The sequence below is a fragment of the Castanea sativa genome, chromosome 9 (assembly GCF_040712315.1).
Source record: "Castanea sativa cultivar Marrone di Chiusa Pesio chromosome 9, ASM4071231v1".
Classification (NCBI taxonomy): Eukaryota; Viridiplantae; Streptophyta; class Magnoliopsida; order Fagales; family Fagaceae; genus Castanea; species Castanea sativa.
Window position 1 is genome coordinate 34,492,740 of NC_134021.1, and position 22,085 is coordinate 34,514,824.

At 34.2% G+C, this 22,085-nt stretch overlaps 2 protein-coding genes across 4 annotated transcripts; both read right to left on the minus strand.

Moving 5' to 3' along the window:
* Positions 1 to 706: 706 nt before the first annotated feature.
* LOC142610090 (large ribosomal subunit protein cL37-like) lies at positions 707 to 3,612 on the minus strand. The gene is made up of 3 exons (XM_075781804.1): positions 3,441 to 3,612; positions 2,233 to 2,601; positions 707 to 1,126 (listed from the first exon to the last, which is right to left on the minus strand). Exons 1-2 carry the CDS (start codon positions 3,544 to 3,546, stop codon positions 2,258 to 2,260), a joined length of 450 nt encoding a protein of 149 aa, XP_075637919.1. The 5' UTR covers positions 3,547 to 3,612; the 3' UTR covers positions 707 to 1,126; positions 2,233 to 2,257.
* Positions 3,613 to 9,039: 5,427 nt separating this feature from the next.
* Positions 9,040 to 17,609, minus strand: LOC142609437 (aladin). 3 transcript variants are annotated; one of them, XM_075781022.1, is made up of 14 exons: positions 17,429 to 17,609; positions 17,272 to 17,327; positions 16,915 to 17,064; positions 16,097 to 16,211; positions 15,841 to 15,937; positions 15,526 to 15,709; positions 15,117 to 15,171; positions 13,926 to 14,013; positions 13,758 to 13,833; positions 11,605 to 11,704; positions 10,562 to 10,613; positions 9,976 to 10,113; positions 9,715 to 9,802; positions 9,040 to 9,451 (listed from the first exon to the last, which is right to left on the minus strand). In XM_075781022.1, exons 1-14 carry the CDS (start codon positions 17,484 to 17,486, stop codon positions 9,389 to 9,391), a joined length of 1,320 nt encoding a protein of 439 aa, XP_075637137.1. In that variant the 5' UTR covers positions 17,487 to 17,609; the 3' UTR covers positions 9,040 to 9,388. The 3 variants fall into 3 exon arrangements, with proteins under 3 accessions (XP_075637137.1, XP_075637136.1, XP_075637135.1); XM_075781021.1 differs by having other exon boundaries at positions 15,117 to 15,175; positions 15,530 to 15,709; positions 15,841 to 15,940; XM_075781020.1 differs by having other exon boundaries at positions 15,841 to 15,940.
* Positions 17,610 to 22,085: the final 4,476 nt, after the last annotated feature.

The following is a 22,085-nucleotide window of genomic DNA, read 5'->3' on the forward strand; positions in this document are numbered from 1 at the left end:
TGTTCTTAGATCTATTTAAAGTGCATCATTCATACATGTGAATTTTAATGATTTAGGGTTGGGTTTTTTCTTTTTTCTTTTTCTTTTTTTTTTGGTGTGTGTATGTGGAGGAAGTAGGGTTGGGTTGAAAGACATGTTATAAGATGTGACCTTGTGTATAAAACCTAACTTTAATTACCCAACTGTATAATAAACTAACTTATTATCAACAAAAAAAAAGTATAATAAACTAACTTCAATCAAATTCTTTTTCTGTTGTTACTAATAATCTATAGCCCAAACCACCCCACCCCACATTTTTCTCTAGTTTTTTATTCTCTAGTTTTTTATTTATTTATTTATAAACGTCACATAGGCTTCACACCTACAAAGGTTAAGGATCAAAATAAAACATTTGAAAGGTTGAGAACCATTTTCAAACATGGGACAAAAGTTGAGGACCAACAGTGCAATTAAAGTAATAATGATAAAATAAAAATAAAACCCTTCCTACAAAGGAGAAAATGAGTTATGGCACACAGAAAAGCCCAAAAAGAGAATGTTCAAAGTATAAAGGAAGTAAGGGAGACAGTAAAAAATAAAAAATAAAATAAAGTTTATAATTGAATGAACTAAATTATTACATTAGCCTCAAAACTTAATTCATTTGTTTATAAATTAGTTGTTGATGATGGGTACTATAGGAATATTCAGTGACAAAATTGAGGACTCAAAATTAACCCGAGTTCTATTAATAGTAGAGATTATAAGCCAGCCCACAGTGAAGCTCTGCATGCTAGCATATACAAATTACAAAGTAACAACAATATTTAAAGAAAGTAGGAAGCAACAAACACAGTACTTTGCCAGAGGTCTGTCATTACAGAAGAATGATACTATATGTACCAGTAGAAAGAACCCAAAATAACAACTCCACTAAGCCTTAAACAAATTGCCTAGACAAAAGAAAGCAATTAGAAGGGAATGGCTTGGTCAGGGCTAACAAAATCAATCAGTAACTAAGTTCATGGGCTTCATTAATAAGAGTAATATGTTCACATGGTCTTCATTCAGCATATTCACAGGCACTAAAGTGATTGAGCTTGTTGGAAGAGTTAGCTGGTGAGGAAATCTCCAACTTAGTAGTCTGTTACACCAGAGAACAACAGTCAATATAATATACTACAATACATATGATCATATAGGTTCCATAAAAATGACAAAATATAGGACCAAGCAGAAGAAAGCTGCATTAATATATCAAACTTCCAAGACAGAAACACAGTTCTCCTTAGCCCTCCATACACAAAGATGATAGCTTTGTTACCATTCGGACTTGGAGGATTAGGTCTATGATTTTGTGTGAGCTAGTTGCAAATCGCAATACCAAGAAGGTATTAGTCATTTAGCAGAAAAGTTGCCAAACATATCCTTCTCCAAGTCCAGGAAGCTGAAGAAGTAGAAGATTTTATAAAAAGGATGCTTTTAAGTCTTGCAGTTTATGGCCGAAGGACCTTGTAGACATTAGTATATGGATTTGGAGTAGCCTCCAGATGTCTGAAAACCAAACCCTCAAAGTTTTAGGCTGAAATCAGCAAAGCATAACCATTGCCCCAGAAAACGTGAAAAGAATGGTTGTTCTTTAGTCCATTATTCTATCATATAAGTCTTCACTTTGGTACTCAATGGCTAAACATGGATATAATAATAGTGAATGCAGAACTTACTAGATCTTGAAAAGAAAAATATATAATCTGATTAGACGTATATGTTTTTCATAGATTTGTGAGAAGATGGGAGAAGAACTAAGTCAGGATAGCTTTCCTAAATGCTCGCATGTGAGCACATCTGTCTACGGCCTAATGTTCTTTGTCAGTCAATAACACAACCATGCGTTTGCTTCACTTTCTATCAATAAATGTGGAGAATTACCATTTAGTTAATCAATAAACAAAAAATAAGTTTCTTATAAGGTTTTTAGACATTATAGTTCAACCTCCAAGAAGTAATGTAACACAGGGAGCAGAACCCAAGAACACCATCATCCATGGAGACATGACAATGTGGGAGAACATTTTTTATCTATCAAGATAGCAACGGACATACAATGCTACCACCATATATTCAATTTCCAGACAAGAATAATCCAGTCATTGAGATTTGAACAAAACAAGATACATTCATATGCAAGCAATTCAAGCACAATAAAATTAAAAGGAAATCATATAAGCACAAAAATGGTCAGCACTAAACCTGCAAGTTAACTTTAAAGCAAGGGTCAGATGTTAGTCAACTTCTTCATCTTTGAAGAAGGCCAGCAGCCTCTCTTCCTCATCCTCCTTTTCCTCATGAGCTTTTTATTTCGAAGCCTTATCTTCTTCCACAATTTCAGTTTCATCTTGTGCTCCAGCTTCTGTTGCAGCTTTGAATCCAATGGAAGTTTTTCAAGTGGCAAATCCACATCGCCATCACTTTCTGACTGGGACTCACCACCATCATGAATTTCAGAAGATACCTTAGCAAGGGTTCCAGCTCTTTTCTTGGTCATAATGGGTGCATAAGTGCAGGCTCCATTGAATGATTTAGCATGCTGATCAATGGGGTTCATGAGAAGCCTAGAAACTAAAAGCAGAACAATATTAATCAAAATGAAAAATAAAGCAGATAAACTTTAACAGAACTTGACAATAAGGGGGGAAAAAGGCTTAAATACACAGTTAGTCAATAAAGTTTAGCTCATGAGTGATTTTAGTCTCTAAAGTTTAAATTGATCGCCTTAACTTTAAGTCCCTTAAATAGCATGGTCAAACTAAAAACTAACATGTTATCGCTATACATGGACTAAAAGAGATCATTTTAAGTTTGTTAGGAATAAAATCGATCACTTTAAGTTCGTTAGTGACTAAAATCACTCATGGGCTAAAGTTTACACACAGACAAAGTATTTTGGCAAAAATATGATATTGATAATTAAAACAAAACCCATATAGTAACAATAAAAGTAGTAGTGAAAATAGAAAATGCATAAATCATAGAGTTGAGAATGAAAAGGGGTTTGGAAGAAACCCCGAATATCAATGATGTTAACTCCTAAAAAATAGAGGCAATATATATTGAAGGAGGACCCAACTGAGTATAATAACTAAGACCCATATGCTAAAACAAAAGGCATTCACAAATAAAAACAATCACAGATTACTAGTTGCCTAAAGAAAGACTTTTTTTTTTTTTTTACACATTCCCTAGCTTGCAAAAAAGAACACATGGGTATGCTAATGAATTCTGCAGAAACTCAAGTAATCCTAAAGCAGTAAAATGTCAAAATGTGAGCTCAGTTTGTTCTGGGTTGTTATGTAGATAGAGTGAAAGTGTATCTATTGGTCTTTTTGTATTTCTTGATGGACTAGTAAAAATCAGAAAGGAAAACAACAAAGAGGAACATCGTGTAGAGATAATCTCACCTGGATTTGTAGTGATAGGCAAGATTGAATATGGTGATGATGATGAAGATGAAGTAGACAAAGAAGAGAAACAGGGGAGAGTACTGTAGCTAACGGAGAGAGCCATTGTGCTCTCTCTTTCTTTGTTTCCTTTTTTTCTGCTTCTTTTTTGTTTTCTTTTGGTTTTTGAGTTTTTTTCTCTTTTGTTCTCGCCGACAATGGCAAAGAAGACAAAAGAAAGCCAAATCACTTTTTGGTTGTAAGTCGGGCAAAAATTGAGAATTAACACTAAGTTCCAAATAATATAATTAGTAGGCACTGTTATAAAATTACATTTTTTATTAACATTTCGAGTCTAAAAGATTCGATTTTGAGCTTATAAATTGAGTCTCAAATACTCGATTTCAGTGTTCTAATTTGGCGTTTCTTTCATGTAGCGTCAACCTGAAGATCGAATATCTAAGACTCGATTTATAAGCAAAAAAAAATTTAAGTCTAAGTCATGTACATGCCATTCTCAGAAATACAAAAAAAAAAAATTAAGATAACCCAAATCAAATCAGAGAGAGAAAGAAACTGAGGTATATTGTGAAATTGTTTTCTTCAATGGAGTCTACGATCTCAAACCCGTATTTCAACATAGAAGAAGAAGAGTTGAAGGGAACGAAGCGTAGAAAAACTAAGACGCGAGATTCGGAATCGGGTCCAAAACCCAAGACGATCAGATGGAGATTCGAATCAGAGCAAAGCTCGTCGAAGCTCTCCGCTAAGTCCGCCGCAATTCCTCCTCCTCACCATCATCAACCAAGCTCTCCTCCTTCTCCTCCGTAGGACGACACCGCGAGATCCGAGACGCGGCGAATTGAGTTCTCATCGTATCGGCCCCACGACCACACACGGCCCACGCCGAGCTAAAGCCACCCGCATTGGTTAGAAGCCACCCACGTCGACTTGAAACCCACCCACTCATGGTCCCACGTTGATTTGAAGCCACCCACTCCGATCTCGATCTTCAACTGACTACAACCCATGTTTCTGTGTTTTCTTTTTCTTTTTCTTCTTCTTCTTCTCTGATGAGAAGGTGTAAAGGGTGTTTTAAGGGTTATAAATCAAGTCTTAGAGACTCGATTTTCAGGTAGTCGCCATGTGAAAAAAATGCCACATCAGACGTGATCAAACCATAAAAACCGAGTCTTTATGACTCGATTTATAACCCAAAATCGAGTTTTGAGACTCGAGATATTAGTAAAATATATTCTTTTGAAATCGTGCCTATTAACTATATAGTTAGGAAAATGGGCTTAATTCCCAATTTTGGCCTCGTAAGTCGTAACCAAATTTCTTTTGGCTTTTGGCTTTTGGCTACCAAACCAGACCCCAAAAAAAAAAACTACAGTAATAAATAAAATACAAATACAAAACAAATTATACCCTTTAAATTTTGGTTAATTGTCATTTAATCCTTAAAAAAAATTTATCATTAGGAATGTGCATTTAATCCACCAATCCCAATATCTCAAGTTGACTTTTTCGAGTTGATGAGTCTCTTTTTTATTTATTTATTTAATAAAGATTGGGTTAGGTCAAGTTGAAAAATTATAAACTTAATTATCTTGACCAGTTGACCCAACTTGTGCCTTTAATACTTTAAAATTTATAAATGGTTTTCATTTGCAAGTTGGATTTATTTTTTAATTATGAGACTTAGTTTAAATCCGTTAGTTTGATTTATTTTGATATTTAGGAGCTTGGTTTTAATAAAATTGGAATATTATTCAATTGTGTACATTGTAATTATTTATTGAATAACGAACTTAAATATATGAATGAGAAATCTACTTTTTTTAATTAATCCTAAAAAAATGTTCTCAACCCAACCCTCCTAGTTCTCAGTCAAAGATTTCCCAACCCAAAGAGGTTAGATTGGGTTCAAAAATAAGTCAAACTCAACCCAACATGACTCATGCATGCTCCCTACTTGTGAGTTGTGTGAAACATTCAAGTTCACATTTATTTCCAAAATTGATCCTTCCACCTATAATCTCCATTAAAAATAAAAAATTATTATTATACCATCACGCACCTTTAGTACAATAGTTACTTCGCAAGTATAAGTTTTTGTAAAGTGGGGAGCAAGGGCCAAGATTCACACACATATTAGGCTAGGCTAGAGTAATATATATATATATATATATATATATATATATATATATATATATATATATATATCAAAAAAATTATTTAAAAAATCCTCCAACACCCAAGCATGATTCCAATCCCAATCTAACTTGGAAATATAACCAACCATCCGAAACATTTTTAAAAAAATGTAAAATTATATATGTCTTTACTCAAATGGCCCAATCCGGGTAGATGAGATCCCACGAGTTGTAAGCCCAAAGTAATATATTAGGTTTTGACTCTGAAACATGTAAGAACCTAATTTTTGTATAGGGATATTTATTGATGGTAAAACCCAATTCGTGAGGTGAAGAAATGTGGGTCATGAAATCCAATATATGAAGTAAGTAAATATGGGTCATAAAGCCTAATCTAAAGTGAAGTAATTTGGGCCTATCACAGGCCTGTTTCATATAGAAAAGAGTTAGGCTCGAGGCCCCCCAGACACCCTAGCAAAATTCAAAGGACAAACTTTTCATTTCACACAGACTACAGTTATGAAATTTCTTTAATTGAATTTGACCCGGATAATAATGATAAAAAAAAAGGTTGCATAATAATAGATAATTATGGGATTCGAAGAGTACTTGGATTTTTTGGCCCAAAATTAATGCTCTTAATCAGATAAAATGAATAAAATTTTCATTGGTTGAAAATTGATTTCAATGTAAGCATGGATGTATGGAATTCAATTTAATTGATTTTGATTGGCCATTTGAAGGATTAATGAAAATAATTTAAATTATTAATTCTTTTTAGTTCAATTGAAAGATTATCATTAATATGCATACATTGGTAATCCTACGAGATAATAGTGAATTTTATATGAGAGATAATATGTCCACAATATTTTTACAATATTTTCATAACAAATCATAGGTGATTAGTTGTTATTTGTTTAAATTTGAACCTAACACGAAGATTATTTTTTTGCCCCAATAATAACAACCAATAACAACCTGCCATTTAGGATTTGTTGTAAAAATGTTATGAAAATGTTGTGGACATATCATTTCTCATTTCATATTATCAAAACTATTTGTTTGTTTTCTGCCAATAAATAATTGATTTAACATTTTATAAATTTTTATGTGACTTCTTATAGGAATATATATTGTTAAACTGCTCACATGGTCTTCAAACTTTGTAAATTATTTCAAATTAGAGGTAAATTGAGCTTTGTCAAATAATGTTTGAGCTCAACTCAACAACAAAAGTAAAATGTTCTAGAACCAAGTCTACAAACAATATTCAAACTCAAAGTCATCAAAAAGTTAATATAAAAAAAAAAAAGTCATCAAAAAGTTCAAAAATTTGAGCTCGACTTGGCTTTGCTTGATTAATTAGTCAAGTCAAGCTTAAGCTCAAGATCCAACACAAGTATATTATCAAACTTATATTAAGCATAATTATCAAACCCATTTGGTTTGAACAAATTGTCCCTAACTTCCAATTAATTAAAAACTTAATAAGATATGAGTTTATTTCAAGCCGATAAACAAGCCTAAGCTTAGCTTGTTTTTTATCAAGCCCCATTATTCAAAAGCCCGTTCATAAACATTTAAAAAATAAATAAATACGAACAAGTTTTTTATCGAGTTAAATGTGAGCTATTTATTAATGACTTAGTTCATGTACAGTCTTATTTCAAATCATCCATGTACTTTTAGACGTTCCATTTTAGTTCCTATACATTTTTGGAATGTTTCAAAGGTGCCCTTGTTATCAACTAATGGATTAAAAAAAATAAAGTTGCAAACAAAATTCTTGTAACTTGAATTGCATGAATTTAATTTGCCACATCAATATTTTCCATCCATTAATTAACAGGAAAATACATTTTTTTAACATTTCAAAATAAAACATTTAGAAGTATGTATGCGAGTTCCAAAAGGTTAAAATTTGATGACCAAAAGTGCAATTTAACTAAAAAAAAATTATTCCTCACACGAGTGCAATTTGATGACAATGTGAAGGCAATTCAAAAGTCTGAAAATATCAATATAAAGATTTCCAATTCAAAAAGAAATTCTCGCGTGGCAACCACTAAATTACCATGCACAGAATCCGCAAAATGTGGCATCAAAGTTCAATAGACTCCACATGAATAACAAAGCTATTATGTGAAATCCTCACGTCAAATACAAAACCGCAAAGAAAGTAGTAAAATCAAATTATTAGTATTATTATTCGGCTAAAATGTAAAACCGACCCTCTAACTTTTTTTAAATTTTATTTTAGTCCTCTAATTTTGCTTTTGTTCATTTTAGTCCTCTAAGTTTCATATTTATTCAATTAAGGCATTTCAGTTAACTTTTGTTAACATTTTTTGAAAAAAAAAATCTGGAAAATATTTTTCAATCATTAATTAATTTTTTTTTTAATTTAAAAAATTTGAAGAAAAATTTATAAAATTAAAAAATTAACTACAATATATAACTAGGGGTGTCCAAACAAAACTGTAGCCCGACCCACCCGAAGAATCCGTCCAACCCGGCACGAAAACCAGCCGACTCGACGCCGGTGATGGCTAGCGGTGAGTCTTTGTCTCCAAAACCCGATACCGGCAGGTCTGATGACGGGTTTGACCATAAAAACCGAGATCTCAACCAATCCGACTGTATGTATACTGGAAAATCAGTTTTTCTCCACCGATGGCTGTGTTTCGCCGGTCATTTTGTCCGATTAGTCGAGATCTCGCTAAGATCCAACCAAATCTCGGCAATTCGGCCCAATCTCAACCAATTTGGTGGTTTCTAGCATAGTTTCGAAATTTTCAACTCCGATCGGTATCCAAGGAGCTACGACCACTCAAACCGATTCCGTTCATTGGTCGACGACGAGTTTAGAAATTAGAGACCCGAACTTATTAGGTCGGTTCTAGGTTGGGCACAAACCCGACCTGAACCGACCCATGGGTAGGCCTACATATAACAAAAGTGGATAGAAAAGCCTTAATTAAATTAACTTGAAAGTTAGAGGACTGAAATGAACAAAAGAAAAATTAGAAGACTGAAATGAAACCTAAAGAAACTTAGAGGGTCAACTTTGCATTTTACTCTCATTATTTTGATAAGGAATCTATCAAATTATCTGGCTTGACATTGGATTTAAAGTTTAAACTTTATTTGAACCCTAAAATAAAGGGTACCAGTTCACACTTGAATTAAAAATAAAATAGAATAAAATAAAAGTTTTTTTTAATTATTACTATTATAAAAGGATTAGGGATTCTAGCATATCATAGGAGAACTTACCAATATAACAAATAAAATTCTTTCATTTATTCAATTCTATATTTAAAATTCAAATTTATGCTGGATAAAAAATGATATTTAATTATATACGTTAGACATATTCATGTAAAAAATGGTTAAGCGCCACCGTGACACAAGTAATGAACTAGATCATTTTGAGCTGATTGCAAATTAAACAAATCAACATGAAATTGACTCATCGAGAGTCACTAATAAACATCAAAATTAATTTTTCCTCAAAAAAAAAAAAACATCAAAATTCATTTGTCATGTTTGTAATTGCAGGTAGCGTCAAACATAATACAAGTAACTAACCAGAAAGGCAAAAAAGAAAGCCGGTAGACACCATACCAATTCTTTCTAGAAATCAGGTACCTCCAAAATGCTAACCATACAAAATATCAAAACTAAACAGTTATGATACAAAGACCTCTTCGATTTTTTTTTTTTTGGTGTGTGTTAAGTATACAAACACCTCTTGGATTGCAAAATCAATTTGCAGTACTGACCAAAATTCAAACAGAACCTAAACTAGGGAAGAACATGAGAACGAAATATAAGGGGGTAGGTACAGCAAAATCCACTGCTCCAACACTGCACAAGAGAAGGTGAGCCCAGTCAGAGCATCATAGATATTTGAGCAAATTCAAAATTTTAATTAAGCAATTTCAAAATTTTGTTAAAATTCTTTTCAATAATATATATTTACAAGTGTATCAGTACAGTCAATGCACCTGTGCTTCAGCACATGCAAGTTGATATTCATCATAAAACTTGATTTCACAGATGTTCATGGATGAAATAAATAAACATACACAAGGCAGAACACAAAAGGAGAATGCCGTAAAAGGACTTACCACAGAAAGTAACGGTCCCTGCTTAAACTTGTCATGAAATGAAAATGCTATTGGCTTTGGATTTTCTCCAGGTCCTCTAATGAACCCACTGATTTCATATCATGGCAAATCATAGATTAGTATGTCTAAAATAATATTCTAACCAGTCACACTTTTGAGAGCAAAGAACATTTATTGGTATAAGAAACAATATTTACCATGTAACCAATAGAAAAGTAAAAACCACTAGCAACTGAACTAAAACAGCAAAAATAAACTCACATTAGTGACGCAGAAAGTAGGGGAGCCCTTCTAGCATCATATATGGCGATCAGACCCCTGTATAGTTCATCCCCACCTTTGTAAGATACAGCCAATCGCTCTCCTGAAGCATCCCAAGCTATCTTCTCAATGCCCTGACTGAAGAATTAACACAACATATAGAATCATTAGTTGACAACATTACTGTGCACAACACATAATGACTACATATACAACAAATTCAAGGCATAATTTGGGACCACCATTCTATAACCATGACACAATCCAAAATATCTTGACAAGGATTGGAAGAAAAAAAAAAAAAAAGAGTGGGAGGGGGGTGGGGGGCAGCTTTGCTCCCATTTAAAAACCAAAAAAAAAAAATCCTCTGGCCCCATGGCATGTCAAAAAAGATGTTATTCATAGTAAGCTCTTTCAAGAATTAATTTGGGTGAAATGAAATGATTTCCAATATATTAAAAAGAAAAAGAATATATATATATATATATATATATATATATATGTATGTATGTATGTATGTATGTATGCATATACATTTTGAAAGTCAAAAGTTTGAGCTAAGCACAAAAGGTAAATTCATCACTACCTGCCGGTCAAAGACATTATCTCAGGCAAATCAACTGGCAATAGGTGCGCGTCTGAGAAAAAAAAAAGGCATTAATCACAGCATGCCTATTAACAAGTAAGACCTAGATCTATTATTTAAAGCAATAACATATGTATACATACATGTAGTATGAATGTATATATGCACACATACAAACACCACAGTCAAGTATCTTAATGAAAAAAGCCCATGGACCCAAATAAACATGTTAAATATCTATCCATACAAAAGATATTGTCAAAAGGGCAAAAGACTACCTGATGATTTTGCATTTGAAATCTTTGCAAGCACATGATATTAAAGATCCAAGTAAAATTATGAAATTGATGGAACATCACAAACCAATAAAATGTCTGTTAAAGAAGAAATACATAATAAATTTGTAAAAGGTTGTAGTTTGTACGCTGGACCAATTGAGAAAACTAAAACGTTTAACTTTGAATCAATGTGTGGATGGCTGTTTACTAAGCATGGTAAATGGAAAAGATTTTAGTAAATACAAAAAAACATTGCTCAGCCTGAAATTGCACAGCGAGAGACTGACATTACATTTGCAGTTAGGGCTGCTGGTAAAAGTTTGTTATGAATCAAGGTACTTGAAGGATTACCTGGGAAGGTAAGAGTTCGAATGTTGTTTTCTTTGCTACTTTATTAAGATGAAGAATAAATTGGCATACAGATTGGAGTTCTGCATTGTTCAAATTTGGTTGATAACCCAGCAACTATATTTAAAAAATGAAAAAAAAATAATAGTGTACGAGATGATACTTTTTTCTTGCCTTTGTTTTTTGGCATTAACCTCATGAGCTTTCTAGTATGTTAAGATGAGGCTCTTGTGTGAATCTAATATGTAACCTATGATTCAAAAGAAAAATATACAATTTCTGGAATATCATTTAATAGACAAGATCACACATTTGAAAATCTTAGAGAGGGTTGAAATAAAACATAGATATCAAAATTTCAATTTTTCTTTCTTAAAATTAAATGATTCAAAATAAGAAGTAGAAAACTTTGCAAACCTAATGATGGAGGCTTTGATGCAAAGTGTACAGATCCCAATGTTGACGACCCTGAGAAAGCAATTAGTATCATACGCCCATCAGGATCCCACGCTGCTCCCTGATTTTAGAAGAATAAGAAGAAATTAGTTAACTTTCTACCACTGTATGTTGACCAGCATCAAATACAATCCAAATAAGAAAAAGGTACTAAACTAATTGACAATCAGTGCATCAATAACTATGACTCCCAACTCATTTTCAGAAATACAGGGGTAAATACTCCCAAGTATGTTGGCGCTATGTATTATTGTCTCTCTTCTTCTTTGGCACAATTATTTTATTCACAGCTATTGTTCACAGCCCTTAACAACACAATATTTTCAGTTTTCTTCGCTCTTTTCCAAACCCAAATCAGAACCCTTCTCTGTACCCTTTGAAACCTTGTGACCTAAAATATAACAATCTTTCAGTCTAAACATTTCTAACAGTACAACCTTTACCACTGCCAGAAAATTGCAGTTAAGTTATTTTCTTGGTTTCAGTTTCTTTCATCCATCAAATGTGTGTATATAAGTTACACAAGCACCCAGGATATCTTGAACCCAAGATCTCACCCTCCATCCCGTTATGGGACGAAGAAGTGTGAGTTGAGCTAAAGCTAATTGGCCATCAAAAGTGAATCTTTTCAACCCATAATTCAATCTACTAATCCTTAACCTTTCACCTAAATTTCCCCCAAACCTTAAGCCCACAATAATCATTTGTAAATAGATCCCCTAAATCTGTCCTAAACATCAAACTATATTATTCCTCAAGTATGTTTCTTTTTCTTCCCCACAATTGCAGATCTATAATATTCATAAAATTTCTCCACCAGTACATGTTCCAGAAGATGTCATAAGGATTCCCAATTTCAAATGTAGGAAGGATTACCAACAGGGAAAAACTTTCTTCATAGTTCAGAGCATAGTATTTTTTACCATAGTTAAATCTCCCAAAGTGGATTAGGATTGAACAAACTTTGTAATCTACAGATTCTATGTTTACTTGAAAAAATTATTTAGGCCAAGGAAATGATACTTGAACAAAGTACAGGTTGCAGGATTTTCTGGGCAACAAATAACAGAACTTCAAGGATTGTTTTGATAGGTTCTTTGGTAGCTAGTGGCTAGTGGCTAATGGCTAAGTAAATTTAGTGGGGTTTTAGGGTTTTGATAGGTGTAAGAGAGGTGGTACGATCTGTGGTTGAAAGAGAGAAGAAAATGGAGAAATTACTCCTTGTTCTGGACAGCATGAACAGTGATGTGAACAAACATCAAGATGAAGATGATGAGTGAAGGCAAACCTTAATACTCAACATTCTATTAATTAAATCTGAATCTTCTCATACATGAGCATACATATAGAGACTCGGTTCATTGTCCTTCTAGCATTGGAACTCTTATATTGACTAGTAAACTAAAAGCCTAATAAAACCCATTATAGGACTCTTAATTCTACTAGAAAATTCTATCCCATTCTAGACCAAAAAAATTTTAGAAAACAACCATAAAGACATAATTAGATGCAGGGATAATTCAAATTTTGCTATATCTGCCCCTGCATTCAAAAGCTACTATAACTATTAAACTAATGACCCAAATTAAAAAATACTCTCACCATATACCCTTAGTAACTCAACCTTCAAAATTATATAAGACCCATCCTAATCCAATGTTGCACATAGCCCTAATACCACACAAAAAAAAAAGATTTACTAAATAAAAACTTACGCCACAGACAGCTACGCAACCTTTCTTCCCTGCCCACATCAACTTTTGATGTGTATTCAGTTTCCATTCAATTAACAATATTGCAGGCAAATAGATACACACACACATGTTTTTAAGTATGTATACATACACACACGTATACGTATGTATGTAAAGAAAAAAGAAAGTGCCAATTTTTTGGTAAACCAACAAATATCTAAAACATCTCATGGGAATATAAGCTTAAAAATGACCATTTTGATACACTTATTAATGTTGGTAACTGACCAAAAAACAAAAGTCTAAATAGATGAAATCAGAGCAAGTTAGACAATGTGATAATGTGACCATTAAAAGCCTATATGATTACAGTAATTTGTATCATTGAATCAATAAAGTAAATGTCATTTTCATTTTTACCGTGACAAATCCACTAGTTGAAGACCATGGTTCAGATGTCCATGTGTTTGTTTCCCAAAGATAAAATGTCCCGTCACTACAAAGAAGCAGGCTAATCAGCTTACTTCATGTTCAATCACGAATAAGATCAGTTAGATCAAGGAGCAATATTTAAGTTAATGACCATACAATTTTGCAGCAAAAAAGTAATCACCAGTAGGTGACCACTTCATCATTGAAATACCCCCTAATCCTCGTCGAATGGGTGTCCCCACACCTGGAAATTGCATCCAAAAATTAATTTATGAATACAGAAAAAAGAAATTAACTATTGCAGTCTAAGGAAATACAACAGTCACATAAAACAAAGTATAAGTTCCACAGAAGGGCGACTTTTTTTTTGTTTTTGTGTGGTTTTGGGGGGGGGGGGGGGGGGGGTTCTCAAAAGTTTTAACTTTTAACTTATGATTTTAAATATATCATGTCAGCTCAAACATTCATTCCTATGTCATTGTCAAGAAAGTAATTGGAACTAGAACTTCTTTCTTCACTTGATATATATATAACAGTTCTTACATTATATGAAACTATAAAACCATGTATTAAAGGAGTCCCAGGGTGTTCCTTCAAATGGTTAAGCTTGGGCCTTTTTCGTTAAATAATACATTTTCAAAAATTATTTTCTAAAATAGCAATGTTGTAAAATTATTTTGCAAAATAGACTTTCCGTGAAAGAGAATAGTTTCGGCAAGCAAGTCCAAGTGTACTCATCTTTAAGAAAGACCAGTTTCACTGTTTTAAATGAAACTTGTCTTTAGGAAAGACAAGTTCTACACCACATTAGCCATGTCAACATAAAAGAAGTAGAACTCGCCTCTCCAAAAGACGAGTTTAAAGAAAAAGGCTATTTTGCAAATTAAGTTTAAAACAATATTACTTTACCAAATAATTTAAAATATATCATCATTTATACTGAAAAAAAAAAAGGCCATTAAGCATGTAATTTGATTTTGTTCTTTGCATGCCTAAAGAACTCATTTCTGTACATCCTTCATATTCTCATGGTTTTAGGGATTATATGGTAAATTGCTTCATTTTTTCTGTGTTTTAACACATGCTAGGTTGCCAAAACTTTAGACAAGGTAAATCAAACAGACAAAGCCTCAACAACAACAAAAATGATGGTGAAGTTGATGATAATGGAGATTAGTCATTTCATATAGCAAACATAATTGCAGGAACGTAGCAATAACAATGACTTCCAATTACTACTAAAGTCATTGAGCTAGCAATTCTACAGAATTTTGTAAGTAGGAAGATTGCCAAAGTGAAACTAATAATGAATGCACAGAAATATGAGGGATAATACTGTTATCATACCTTGAGCAACATCCCAAACGGTAAATGATGAGCTCTCATAAGAGGCGGATGCCAAATATGTGTAAAAAGGTTAAGGAATTTCTATATTACACTGCTTAACAAAACCTCAGGGAAAATAATTTGTCAGAAAGCCTACTTCTGCTGCATAAAGAACTACAAAATATAAGATAAGGCTCAATCCAAATTAACAGGTCTTTGTAGAATATGCTATATCTAAAGACTATTGCAAGTCTAAAGGGCGTTTGAAAAGAGTTTGATTATAAGGGCTTCAATATGACAAAGGAGAAGATCACTTGCAACAAAAAAGATAAGTTGCAAGAACAAGCAATAGTGGCGGTAAAAATTATAATATCTACAGGTTCATGTAATAAACAGAACTAAAATCAATTAAGTACTGGGGTTGATTTGGATATCTTCCATCTGGACTCCATGACAGTGCACTAATTTGTTCATCATTAGGACTTCGAAGAAAATCCACCAGAATATATCGGACTCCAGAGCCCCTAGAGTTGGTTCCCAAGAAGGAAACAGCACCAGGTCTCACAGATGCTGCATTGCCTGGGAAAGAAGCAGCCCAAATGCAAATTCCGCCCCTGAAAAGTGAAATTCCATCTATTATTGAGAAATTACATGGACCTTGATAACTATAGCATATCTACCAAACAAAAAGCTAAAATGTAGACATATATTCAAATAACTAGAATGTAACATTTATGATACTTGCTTGCATGCTACAGAAAGCACCCTCCCGCTGTTTGGCCTCCACTCAAGTACTTTAACATCTCTTTGTGACTCGTTGGTCAAAATGCAGGGATCCTTTCCTTCTGTCCAAAATATAAATTGCATTGGCAGTCATTTGCAACAAGCTAAAAGGCGAGTTTTCTAAACAAACAAAGATGCTAATGAACTTACTACAAAAGAAGTAACTCATACTGCAGAAAAAAATGATAATTTATTGACAGCATGCATAAGTTACAGACCTGAATCCTCGTAGTCATGAACCATGACTTGACTTGGCCCAGATACAAATGCAATAATATGCTTATGTTGGTGCCAGCTTACTCCATGAAGATCAACCTCCGGTAACAAGTTTACCTGTAAATGTTGTAATTTGAGACCACAAATTAAGATATCCATAAGCACCTGCTTGAATACATGCTTCTCAAGTGTAATTTCTATCATGAATTCTATCAAAATTAAGTTAAGAATTTTAACATTCAGTTACATGACCCAAACAGTGAAAAAAAAGGTTCTGAGACATACTAGGACAGGAACAGCAAGCCTTGTGATGTACAGACAACCAATATCATGGCACTCTAAAACTTGTAATTCACAACATGTTTACATAGGGCAGTGCATACCCACCACCAAATTGTTATCACTTTTCCAATTCACTTGATTATTTCAAAAGAGGATGGGCCTTGGTGCGGTGGCAAGCGCCTTCCACCAAAAGCAATAGGCTGTGGGTTTGAGTCTAGAAATCAATCTCTTCAAAAAAAAAAAAAGTTGAAAGGTTGCCTACCTATCACCTCTCCTAGACCCCGCAAATGGGAACTTTGCGCACTGGGCTTATTTTTATTATTTCAAAACATCAAAATTCTCTCGGTTACACATATACCTAATGGATTCTGAACCCAAGAACAAAGTGCTAATTAAGCCAGAGCTCATTGGCCCTTTGTTTCAAGCAAAGAACATGTACAACATATCAAAATTACAAGCGAAGTCATGTACTTGAGCTGAAAATTTTGTACAAACTAGAGTTAATAAAGTGCATTGAGGAGGAGAGAGTGATACATACATCATTAGGATGAAAAATGCGTGTGAAGGAGTCATTGAAAATCCCCTGAAATGCAGATATTAAACCCTTTCCTTGCTGTTCTGTGTCCTGCTCAGAACCCGGCAGCACCACTTGATTTGACTGAAATGGAACCGGGCTGAACACCATTCCCTATAACAAATGAAGAATCCAAAAAGGTTTTTAAGTCCAAAGTACACTACTACTACGTGTTAGGTTTTAATTAGTTCATGACTTAAAACTTTGAGACACTAAAATCGCTGATGAACCAAAATTTTTAGGGAGCAATAGTGTATTTAAGCGAAAGGGTTTTTTAAGTATAGACTATAGACAGAGACACAGTAATGTAAGAAGGCTTACAAGAAGTTTGGCATAGGTGTCTTTGGCTCGATCGTCTGAGAGGCTCTCCGCGGTAACTGCAGAAATCTATAATATTAATATATAAGAAAAGAAAAACAACAAACCCAAAAATCATGATATGGAGAGGGAGAGAGCGAGAGAGAGAGAGAGAGAGTACTGAGGTCTCGATTGATTTCACAGATGGTGACAGAACCAGGATGAGGAAACGAAGGCATGATGAGGAAACGAAGGACTTCACTTTTTTTTTCTTTCTCACCGCGGACTGCTGTGCTGAGTGGTGAGTGAGTGAGTACTGACTACTTCAGAGTAGAGAACCAAAAAGACAAATGAATGAATTTTGGGGGACGAAATAGCAAAATAATCATAAACTAGCATCTCGAGTCTAAGAGACTTGATTTTGGTCTATAAATCGAGTTTTTGAGGGTCAATTTTCATGGCCTAATTTTATCTAATGTGGCATATTTTCCATGTGGCATCTAGTTGGAAATCGAGTCTTAGAGACTCGATTTACATCTTATCCTTCTCTTTCTGAGCTCTCCCTTTGCTTCTTTCTTCCTCACTTCCTCTCCATGGCTCATTTCTTCCTCCTCCACGCTGCCACAGACTCGCCGCCGCGCCCAGATAGTGCGACCCAGGTCCGGGCGACCCAGGCCGCTCGCCCAGGTCGCGCGCCCAGGTAGCGCGGACACGGGCGCGCGGCCGGGTCGCGCGACCTGGGCCGCGCGCCCAGGTTGCGCGGACCTGCGCCTGCGCGACCCAGGCCGCGCTACCTGGGCGCGCGGACCTGGGCGATCGGCCTGGGTCGCCCGTCCGCGCGCTCAGGTAGCGCGGCCTAGGTCGCCGGACCTGGGGACGTTGGTTTTTTTTTTATTTTTTTTATTATGGGTTATGCTCAGTTGTGATCGGTGGTGGATGGATTTTGATTTGAGAGCTGAAAATGTTTTGGCTGGTAAATCGAGTGTTAGAAACTCGATTTTCAGGTAGACTCCACGTAGTAAAAATTGCCACATCAGATATTGAAAATCGACCCTCAAAAACTCGATTTTTAGGCCCAAAATCGCATCTCTTAGGCTCGAGATGCTAGTTTATGATATAGTTTGCAAACCGCGCCTGCTAACTATATAGTTAGAAACTGAGGGTTATTTTGCTATTTCGTCCAATTTTGGGGGTACTACTTAGTACTTGCTAGTTAAGTTTTCCAATAAATTGAAATGAAATGGGAAACTTTTTAAAATAATACTAGACAGCCGAGACCGAGAGAGTTGAAACAGGTTCGTCAATTCATTCATTCATTCGTGTGTAGTGTAGGTGTGGGTTGGGTTTCTTCAGTGAAACGGCGTCGTCCTTCGGTGTTCTTCAGCGAAACAGCGTCGTTCTACCGGCTCTTTTTGAGACAACATGGTCGAGTGACATTAGTTGCGTTTAACATTGGTTTAGAAAGCTTTTTTTTTTTTTTTTTTTTTTACTTAGTTTATTTTTTTATGACAGAAATGATATGTTCACAATAAATTATAAATGACAGGTTGTTACTGGTTATTATTGTTGAGGCAAAAAAGTAATCTTAGTGTTAAGTTTAAATTTGAACCAATAACAACTAATCACCTATGATTTGTTGTGAAAATATTGTGGACGTAACACCTCTCGTTTGCTAATATTCAGCTTAGTTTTTTACCACTCATGAGTCTCATTGTACTCTTTTATACTATTCATGAATTTTACTGTATTATTTCAGTTACTTTTAGCTTTATCTATAAGACTTTTCCAATTTGTCTACTTTTCCAACGTGTTTACTTTTCCAACTTCAAGATATAAAATTCAAACCATCCCAAATTTTAGTGGAGTATTTTTGCAATTTATCCAAAAAATTAAGAAGATCAATTTTTTTATATATATAAAGAATGGATTTTTATAAGTGAAATTATTTTACAAAATGGTAATATTTTAAAATATTTATAAAATAACATTTTCATAACAATCATCGCATGCTTGGATGAAATGAAATGATTGATATTTTATATAAATTAACCAATGTTTTCCAACTAAAACTTAGTAGTTAATTTTGGGGATGGAACTCATGGAAGAGTACGTTTTTTCGGTAATTTAGATCTATATAAAATGTGCCACATGACCTAAGCAAGAAAATTGGGGATTATGTTTCTACTATTATAGTAAGAGTAACCACATCAATTCATTCAAATTGTCTATCTATTTTGCACAAAAAAAAAAAACTTACTTTTTCTATCTTACACATTTACTTTTTTACAAAACACCCACTTCAGTTTATTTATTCTACACATTTATTTAATAAAATATTCATTCTTTTTACAGTTTTTATTATTTCCTTCCCTCTCCACTCTGGAACAAACTCAAAAACTCGTCTTCTTCGTCAAGCCACACCCACACTCAGACAACCACCCTTCAACAAAATCCGTCGAGCCACACCCATACCCATCCTTCAACAAAATCACCCACACCCACACCCAGCCACCATCAATGATCAAATAGAACAAACCCATTAGAATCACTAGCGTTTAGTGAGTCAAGGCCTTGGATCGCTGGATCATGGTCCGCCGAGAAAGCCGGTCATTTTCATGTGATCAGAGATGGGAGAGGCTGATCAGAATCATGGTCCGTCATTTTCATGGTCCGTAAGAATCACCGCTGTATTTAATCGAAGAGGCTAATCGGATTGTTGGATCGGAGAGGTTGATTGGCTTTGAGAGAGAGTTGATCGGTGAGAGTGAGGTGAGAAAGGAAATGAAAAAAAGAGAGTGAGGTGAGTCAGAGGTAGAGAGAGGAGAGAGAAAAAAAATAAAAAAGTCATTTACATGGTGAATTGTAACCGTGCATATATATTCACGGTTACTGTTCATTTACACGGCCATAGTATATATTTGCATATTTTTATAAAAACTGATGTGGGTGTTTTTTGAGTTAGAATGTGTAAAATTGGTATTTTTTTTCTATTTTAGAAGATTATAGATGAGCTAATGTGGTTGCTCTAACAGAAGTAACAAATATTTCAATATTAAAATTGAAATCGTCTTCTATAGTAATAGTTTTGATGTTAAATAATGAAATCATATTTCCTCAAAAGTGGAGTGTTTTTTTTTTTTTTAATTATAAGGATTGGAAATGATTTAAGATTTCATTGAAGTGGATCATATTATTTAACTTTTGGTATAAATTTTTTCTTCAATTAAAATGTTTTTTTCTTGCCTTTTGACATGCAAAATAATTAATTGAGTTTTTGTGTTCAAATTTTGCTAATGTTTTTTTATTTCTTTATAAACAACTAATCTACTCAAGTTTTCTTACTTTTTTTTTTCTCACATTTTCAAAGTATAAATATATTTTAGCATTTTTAAAAATAAAAAAAAAACTAAATAAGTTGATGTCAAACGTACACCATATTAAGTGTATTAAGTTAAATTACAAAAAAAGAAAAGTAGAAAACTAAATGTCACATGGGGGCTATGCTATTATAATGTAAATAGTTTATGTGATAAGAGCATTCTCATCAGCTCTCTCATAAAAAATCTTATTTTGACACATCAAAAGTCTACTTTATTATTTTAACATATCATTTTACCATTCATCATTTATCACATCTTCTATTTTTTAATTCTATACATTAAAATAATATATACTAATATTAAAATAACATTAAAAAAACCATAAATATAAAAAATACAAAATAAAAACCCCCTACAACCAGTGACAAAACCACCACCATACCCAGCACAGCCCGCCACCACCACCACCACCATACCTAAGCACAGCCCGCCACCACCACCATACCCATAGGTACAACCCACCACCACCAACAAAAATCCATTAGCTGCCAATATACAGAGAGAAATGAGAGAAAAAAGTTGAATTCCACGGCGAGGCCGACCCACCCACTGCCGCCGCTAACCCACCTGCCGCCGACCCACCCACCCATCAACACCCCACATCCCACCCCACCACCGTCTCACATTAGAATCACCACAACAGAACACCAAATCCACCACCACAAAAAAACAAAAGCAAAAACAAAAAATACAACCAAATTCACACCCACCCACCGCCGACCCACCCACAGGCCGGCCCACCCACCACCAGAACCCAACCGATCTGCACCTAGAACCCAACCGATCCACTCATCACCATTTGAACACATCCACTGCCGAACCCACCCATCAAATCTCTGCAAAAGCAAAAAAAAAATAGCACAACAACACTGATCGGCATCAAGTGGCGCGGCGAGGCTGAACAAAAGAGAGAAAAACAACAACAATGAGAAGAAATCAAGAAAAATGAGTGAAAGAAGAAATGGGTTGCAAACGGAGAGAGAATGCCAGAGAGGGAGAGAGTGGGTTGCAGACGGAGAGAGAAAAAACGAATTAAATAAGGAAACAGTGTATAGCATTGTTGTCCGTATTGTCTCAAACATGAGACGGTACTGTAGCATATCTCAAAAATTTAGCACATTTAGCACACCTCATGATACTCTATTTTTGGTATTTTGGTGTACTAAATGTCTAATATTTAACATTTGACATTTTTAAGATACCTGATGATAATACTCTAAGTGATAACTTAGACTAACTAGAAAAGGGTGAAAAGTACTAAAGAAAAAAAAGAAATAAAAAAGAAGATAAAGTAGAAAATGTCTATTCACTTTATTTGTTTTGGGTGACAGGGCCTAAATTTTATCCTTTCTCTGACTAACTGAATTTAACAGACAATGCATTTTATTGGTCAATAGAAGAGACTTAAATTTTTTATCTTAATGACAGAATCTTCGTTAAAATGTGCAATATGTAAAA